The following is an 8,438-nucleotide window of genomic DNA, read 5'->3' as shown; positions in this document are numbered from 1 at the left end:
GTTGCTGAGCTAACCGGCAGTTAAATTCTAAGAACACATTTTGGACAAGTGCAAGTAAAATATTACCATGGTTACATGATGGTATAACTTAATCTTTTCCTTTCATTCCAGTATGCTACTTCGTATGCTTTATCGTTTGAACTGTGGAAGAAAATCATGTTAAAGCAAGGAATCCTATCACTGTTTAATATGTCTTTAAGTGACAGAGAGGAAATTTATCCTTTTTTTTTCAAATAATTTGAAGTACAGATTACTTACTTCCGGGTGTTCTTATTTGTTTTGTTCTTCATGCAACATTTGAGTTCATATTTTGTGCATTCCTATGATAAATGAAAAATGTTTTTCGACGAATGAAGATAATATATTTTTCCGTAAACACACTAGATTGATAAATGAAAAATGTTTTTCGACGAATGAAGATAAAATATTTTTCCGTAAACCAATAGATTGATAAATGTAAAATGTTTTTCGACGAATGAAGATAACATATTTTTCCGTAAACACACTAGATTGATAAATGAAAAATGTTTTTCGACGAATGAAGATAATATATTTTTCCGTAAACACACTAGACTGATAAATGTAAAATGTTTTTCGACGAATGAAGATAACATATTTTTCCGTAAACACACTAGATTAAATCTGACACAAAATTACCCGCTTATAATACTGCATGAGTATTTGATTTCAAAGTTTTACACAAATGTAGTTTTTGCGCAAATTAATCTTCATCTTAATACTCTACCTCAATGGTTGCAGTTACGTCACAATTAAAAAGAACTAATCTTTGTGTATATGACTACAAACTAGAAATGTGTCCATGGGACATAGATGCCCCCACTACATGACATTAAAATGACAATTTTTTCCCAGGTCAGGGGCTATAACTCCTACAATTCTGAATGCGCAACACAACCTTAAAATGACCAATTTTTTACTAAGTCAGGGGCCATAACTCCTACATGACTGAATGAATCCGGACGCGAAACCCCAGGTGCACAACTGCAAATGCTGACCAACATTTCTGTAAACTTTGGTGACTCTAGGTCAAATGATTTTGAAGCTACGCACGACACAACATTAAAATGACCAATTTTTAACTAAGTCAGGGGCTATAACTCCTATAAGACTGAATGAATCCGGACGAGAAACCCCAGGTGCACAACTGCATATGCTGACCAACATTCCTTTAAAGTTTTGTGACTCTATGTCATAAACTTTTGGAGCTAGGCGCGACACAACACTAAAATGACCAATTTTTACAAAGTCAGGGGCCATAACTTCTACACGACTGAATGAATCCGGACGCGAAACCCCAGATGCACAACTACACGTGCTGACCAACATTCCTGTAAAGTTTTGTGACTCTACGTCAAATACTTTTGGAGCTAGGCGCGACACAACATTCTCGGAAGGACGGACGGACGGACGGACGTTCCTACATATGGATACTTATGTGGCTACTCTTTTGTTCTCCCTATTGTTCTTTTAGCCACGTAAGAGAAAAATAGCCACATAAAAGCCTTACGGAATGAATGACATCAAAGAAAAAGTACAGTTACCTATTGTTCCTATAGCCACCTAAGTATGCAGATGTTAGCTCGGGCAGACGGACGGACGGATGAAAGGACGGACGGACGGACAAGGGCAAATCTATATGCCCCCCCCCTCCTCCAAAGTGGGGGCATAAAAAGGTATGGGTCTTTAAAGGTAATGAATTGTCCTTTCCAAAATAAACTCTTGAACAGGAGCATTATTTCATCGCTGGTGAGCACCTGGTAGAACCACCAACCTTCCATGGGCAAGCTAGATGGTTTCCTTACATGAAAGAATTCTAAACCTCCTGTGAGGAGTCGGAACCACAGCGGTAAGGGGCAAGCATTTAGAAGCCAACGACCTTAACCAGTCGACCACGTAAGCCCCTGTCTAGATCTTAAACATGACGAGCGAGAAACGCCAGCAAAGAGATAAATCTCCAAGCTGTCAACACCCCGTTACACTGCACGTACAGTAAAGCCCAAAGAAGAAATTCGGGTGTTTCAGTGCACAGCATGGTGTAAACCATTCCACGCTCTGGTGATACAAGAGATGGAGGAAAAGTTGTTTGTTTTAGATTTCTTAGTTATATCTAAACCAGAAGAAGGGTGTTGGTTCTGGTTCATGATGTGTAACTGGGAATGTAATCTGCGGTATTAACTGCAGATGTAGTAGTAGTAACTATGTGGAAGAAAATATAAGATGCTTATTTCTGCCTTTTTTGTTATCGTTTTTATTTATTTGTTTATTTTGCTTTTGCAGTTACAGCCACGTAAGAGTGTGCTGAAATTAGGGTGCAGAAAGGTGGCAAATGTTATGATAATCTTAATACATATATAATCTGAGAATATTATAATAGGAAGCGTCACATGGTGTACGATGGCAGCTAAAGGTTTTGATCACTTTCTACCTGGAATAGTCGTTACAGCCGCCATCGACCTTGGCACAACGTTGTCCGGCTATGCGTTTGCATTTAGGTAATTTATAACGAATTTCTTATGCAAGTTTGAATGGTATTGACCTGAACATACTTGGTATTGAAATAAATGTAACATTATATTAAAAGATATTCATCGTCAAAGGTTTTATCCTCGGAAGAAATATGCAATTATTAATTTTTGTGCGACATTCCTCTACTATTCCTCATTCAAAAGATTTAGTTATTGTGTAGATATCAGTATATGACTTAGGAAAGTGCCTATTCCTTTATATCTGGAATACTGAAATGAGCCCAACCGTTAAGCAGACTAGCTGACAAACTACATTGAATGACCTTTGTTAAAATGCAGAGCTGTTGAGACCTATCTATCCCATATACAGTTTTCTCTGGCTACCTAGCCTTAATTTATTCGTATACCAATAACTTTCAAATGAAGTTCATTGTGAGTTCAATGATTGCAGAGATCAGGCAAATTATTCTATGATTCAACCTATTAATGACAAGTAATTATGGATGTTCGGCTTAGGCTGACTGGCATTTTTGTTGAAGTTTAGGTCAAATACTTTCTTTGATTCCCATGTCGTGTGGATGTGCACCTAGACCATCTTAATAAGAGCCGCAACCTACTACCACGAAAAGTTGTGTTTTGCCAATAACAGAAGTAAACCAAAACCAATATAGGGACCTATTCTGCTAAATTCAGGATGGTATTAATGTATCGAGAGAACTATGAAATAAATCCCAGAACACCGTCAAACCTTACGCAATAACAGATATCTAACAGGAACACAGATTATTAAATCCAGTCAAAATGCATACTAATACACTGTCACAAACAATGATCAATGGAATCCTACTAGCTGAATAATTTCTAAAGACTTGCATCTTCCTTATAATACCACGTCTGTAATAAGTATTCAGTTTATTTACTACTGCCTGTAGATTTTTTGATATGTGTGTATGTCCATAAGTTTTATTACACATATGTAAACTAGTTAAAGTGTCACTGTTTTATAAGTATCATAAATTTTCGTGAATTTCTTTATTAATTTTTGTCAGCAAATTTAACTTATTATGGAGTGGAGTTAAGACCTGCATCTTTTTGGATGAAATGGTGAACTTATTCATCTTTCAATAACCAGAATATTTTATATAGTATTGATAATGATCTGTACAAAAATATAATGTAATGACTCTTAAATGTTTTCGGACCTATGCAGACAATTGACGTTTGCCTTTTTTGCGCACTATTATAGAATTATCATTTCATTGTTGAAATCAAATTCTGTTATTTTCTGAATTTGTTTCTTAAAGGGATAACCCGTATAGAGTTTATGCAAGCGTCTGGAAGTCAAGAACCACTGGAGACTTCGAAGCAGCCAAAACGCCAACAACGCTACTGCTTCGCCCAAGTGGCGAGTTTGATTCTTTCGGAATGGAAGCCGAAGAGAAATATTCCGAACTAACAGAAGATGATATGCATCATGGCTGGTTTTTCTTTCAGAACTTCAAAATGGAACTCTACAAACATAAAGTAATTCTTTGTTATTGTCTTATTTCAAAATCGTAATATATAACTGTTGATGTGTTCAGTTTCGTACAATGTTTCCTAAGACGAAATGCGTTTATGTTGAACTCCATACTTTTAAATAAAATAAATGTACATTTCCTTCCTTTTCATTTATATTAATTATTACCACAAATGAACAAATGTTTCAGTTATTTGGTTAACTTTGTTCATTAAAAAGTTGTATTTGTTGTATTTGTCTCCTTTGGCAGAAACTTTCTAGGATGACAAAGTTGAAAGACAATGAAGGCAAAGAAATGGCAGCTATGGATATATTCACAATGGCAATAAAGTATATAAAGGACAAGTTGACAGAAGAAACAAGACTAGGTAAAACAGATCTTGAAGAACATGAGATACTCTGGGTATTGACGGTCCCAGCTATATGGTCAGATGCAGCAAAACAATTTATGAGGGAAGCAGCACAAAAGGTACATGCCTTATTAAATCTTCTACCCCTATCAGATGACAACATGCCAAGTTACTTAAAATTTACAAGTATATTATTTCAATGAATACTATTAATTCATCGTTAATTGTATTTGTTGCATAGTTAATATGCAAAAAATGCACTTAGTGTATGAATCACAATTGATGTTTCAGTCCCAGCGCGCATCATCCTAATATAAGTTTTTAAACCCGACGACAGAATTGTTCCAACGTTATAATCAGAACCTGTTTTAATCAGTGTGACTTTTACATCCTGCCTTAGAAATAAAAATATTCGTATGGTCAGCTCAAAAAACCTCAAGTATTAATTACAAACTATTAACTGCCATACCTTAGATCATTTTAACTAAAGGTTATTAATGTCCACAATTTTATCGACTTTCGTGTAAAATGTATTATCTTCATTTAAAAAATGAAATACATTTCCAGCCTCAGTCGGGATAACTTTAACTATTGATACCAGAAAACAATTAATGTCTAAAACAGATTTTAGTTATTGATAGGAAACTTTGATATGGTCTTTGATTTAAGTGTAAGCTTCTCATAGATTTCACAGACTATCACAAAAGAACAAAAGAGGTCCATACTTTGATTCAGTGTTGGTATATTTTCTTATCCTTTGAGATCATGGAGTACATCTAATTTAACTATTATTCCGCCCGCTTAAGCGGGTGCCAAGGGATGTTACACATTTTATTTCCTCACATTAATAAACCCAAACATACCGAGTCTGCTATCATTTTGCTTGTTTACATTGTATGTTGTCAAAGGGTCTTCATCTAGATCTTATTAAATGGTCACATCTGTTGACAAAACCATGATAAATTCAGTTAACACATACCAAATGATAAAATTGCTTATGTCTCATTGTACTTTCTTTAGGCTGGTATATCTGGAAATCAACTGAAACTGGTACTTGAGCCAGAAGCTGCGAGTCTTTACTGCCAGGCAGACTACACCCGCAGGGATGTGCAAGCCGGGGCACTCGTGGAACTTAAATCTTTCCAAGTCGGCCTAAAGTATATAGTTGCTGATCTTGGAGGTATGTTCAGATGATGTTTTATTTCAAACTAAAAGTTTAATATATTTCTTCCGTATGGTTATTCATATATTAAGTCGATTGCAATGATTATTTTTTAATTTGCGTACACCTTAAAAGCTGTATTTCGTAATATACGCAATAATTCCTTTATTTGATATCAGGCGGAACAGCTGACATTGCTACCCATCAAGTTCTTGAGGATGGAAGTTTGCGAGAAATATACCGTTCCACTGGCGATGCTCTTGGTGGAAACAGAGTGAACATAGCTTTTCTTACATTTCTGGATAACTTGTTCGGCGAACAGGTTATGTCGTCTTTTCATCGCAATGCCAGGGGAGACTACTTAGATTTCGTTCGTGAATTTGAATGTAAGAAGAAACTTGTGAAAGCGGAGGAGCCAACGGCTATGAAACTCAGATGCCCTACATCGCTTATAGAATGTCTTCAGGAGACAAGAAAATTGACATTTCAGCAGTGTGTTGAAGAAGAAAGGTATAAAAAACTGATAGAACTGAAAAGAGACAAGATTCAGATCAGCCCAAAACTGGTGAATATATTTTTCAATGAACCAGTTGAGGAAATCATCAAGCTTCTGAAAGAGATCATTCAAGCTGAGAAATTTGAGATTGACACCGTTCTGTTAGTTGGTGGGTTTTCAGACTCCCCCTACGTAAGGGAACGGATTGTAAGGGAAATCAAACGGGAAGCGCCAGAAATAGATGTGGTAAAACCGCTAGATGCTGGATTACATGTCCTGAAAGGGGCGGTGTTAACGACCTTGAGACCAAATCATATCAGCGAGAGAATTTCACGATACACGTATGGATTTAGAGTTGCTGTTCCTTTTGATGAAAGGCAGCACCCAGAACACTTGAAAGACAAACGTGCAAGTGGGGCAGAGTATTGTTCTGACATCTTTCATAAATGCATTGAAATCGGGCAAAGGTTGAAATTTGGTGACACAATAAAATGCGAGTTTCATGGACAAAGAGAGCACATAAGGAGCAAGTTAGAAGCATGTAGCACGGAATTATATCGGTCAGTGCTTGCTAATCCTAGATATTGTACACCAGAGGAAGGTTGTGAAAGGGTTGGAGTTGTAACCCATCATCCGCCAATGGAGGGCTGGGGAAATATAGTCATGTTTACCGCAGAGGTATATATTGGAGAGACGGAGTTCAAAATTTCTGTAATAAACGGAACAACACAGGAACTTCTAGAAACTTCAATTGACTTTTTAGATCACTAGGCATCTGGGCAGATAGAATTCCAGTTAGGGCTTGAAACCAATGCACGGGTTTAATCATAGTATCAATTAAAATATGTTCTTGACTTTTCGGACTGTATTGTATAAATACAGATTCAGATATTACACTAAGTGCAATAGTATCTATTTACGTTTGTGTGATTTAGAGAAACGCGTCAGGAATGACAATCTCTGTTTGGCATTTGTTTTCAATTCAAAATTATGTCTCTGTGTAATGATATTCCTGGAAAGAGCTGCATGTTGGTCCTGATATTATACTTTTAATGTCTAACGAACCGGTATATAACATTAAATGCTCTTCGAGACTGAACCAGAGCTTAAAGTGATTCTTTCTGATGAAGGTCACACAGTGGCATGTTATTATAAATACATTATTTGCATAACAGGTGTTAGGCATTTTATATATGTACATACTATAGTTATGTAAATAAACATGACTCTACAATATGGTTTAAAATATATTTATTCAACTGAAATTAGTTTTACATACAGGTTTTGCGCGCATTCATTCGTGTAAAAAATCAAGGATTAAAATCCAACAGGAAAAGCCTCATTCAAAGAACGCAGCCGCAAGGAAATATGGGTATGTGTAACCATATACTAGTACCTTGTGACTGAGCACATGTACACATTAACACAAACGAATGCAAAAAAAAAAAACAGAAGTAACAAACAGACACAAACCATCCATGAAAAAGGAAAAAATAGGGTACCTCCTTGGAACGGTCAGTTGCAAAAACTTCACGGGAGAGTTTAAACTAGTTTACTTGCATCAAAACTTACTCTTTTACCCCCACCGTAAGAAAGTGTAAAAAGAATGACTCCCAGTCAGGTTAATCCCTTACACACGGAACAGTAACCACAGGAACACATTGTAAAACATAAAATACGCAAAGGTTTATAAATCAAAACGCATGATCCCGTAAATATATGTACCTGATGACTTTGCAGAAGCCAGAAACCTGTTCCGTCATCGCACAATCAAAGAGGAAAGCGTAGAGACTAACTGTAAAAGGGCCGAATACTAAACATGAAGTGCTGCTCAAAACAATGCGGTCATAGCCTCTTGCAATAAAGCTTTTGATAATTTTAGAATATAATGCATGGAAATGGCTCTGCCTGAGAATTTACGAAGTTTGTAAATAGCATCTCTATAAAAAATCAGGTTGTGAAATACCTTGTCGCAGGAGAGACTTTATAGAACTTGTAAAAGTTGTTATTATGACGGTACTGGCGTCTGATATCGAGATAAAAGCCGGCATGATATCATTGAAAATGATCGGTACTATCAACACAATATTTCTTTCGTTTACAGTTAGTTTCAAAAAAGGTTTATTTTGTTAGCTTACAACCAGATATAATAAAATTCGCATGCCATTCTGTTTTTTTTTCTTTCTTTCTTTTTTTTTATTGTTTAGATTTTTTGTAAAAGATGCTAACCTTGATACGAGTATGATCTTATATTACTAAAACATATAAGAATGGTAATTTTGTGTTGCGATATTCCACTGTAAATTTTTAATAATAGTTAATAATTGTTGTTTTTTCTTTCATCTATATTAGTTTAGATGCAGTAATTTAGTCTGATAGACGTTATTGTACATTATTTTTGGAACGTATTATATCCCAAATGAAA

General features: G+C 35.8%; 1 protein-coding gene across 1 annotated transcript; it reads left to right on the top strand.

The window, feature by feature from the left end:
- The first annotated feature begins 2,277 nt into the window (after positions 1 to 2,277).
- On the top strand, positions 2,278 to 8,179 carry LOC123532739 (heat shock 70 kDa protein 12A-like). The gene is made up of 5 exons (XM_053517590.1): positions 2,278 to 2,513; positions 3,791 to 4,010; positions 4,256 to 4,474; positions 5,376 to 5,535; positions 5,697 to 8,179. The coding sequence occupies exons 1-5, from the start codon at positions 2,416 to 2,418 to the stop codon at positions 6,782 to 6,784; spliced, it is 1,785 nt and encodes a 594-aa protein (XP_053373565.1). The 5' UTR covers positions 2,278 to 2,415; the 3' UTR covers positions 6,785 to 8,179.
- The last annotated feature ends 259 nt before the right edge of the window (positions 8,180 to 8,438 follow it).

The sequence above is a fragment of the Mercenaria mercenaria genome, chromosome 11 (genome assembly GCF_021730395.1).
Source record: "Mercenaria mercenaria strain notata chromosome 11, MADL_Memer_1, whole genome shotgun sequence".
Classification (NCBI taxonomy): domain Eukaryota; kingdom Metazoa; phylum Mollusca; class Bivalvia; order Venerida; family Veneridae; genus Mercenaria; species Mercenaria mercenaria.
This window is presented reverse-complemented; position numbering and strand designations above follow the sequence as displayed.

Excerpts from the sequence above, each read along its gene's own strand:
- LOC123532739 (XM_053517590.1), top strand. The coding sequence starts at position 2,416 with ATGGCAGCTAAAGGTTTTGATCACTTTCTACCTGGAATAGTCGTTACA. Across the intron at positions 4,475-5,375 it reads TGAGGGAAGCAGCACAAAAG|GCTGGTATATCTGGAAATCA; the intron begins GTACATGCCTTA and ends TACTTTCTTTAG. Across the intron at positions 5,536-5,696 it reads TATAGTTGCTGATCTTGGAG|GCGGAACAGCTGACATTGCT; the intron begins GTATGTTCAGAT and ends ATTTGATATCAG.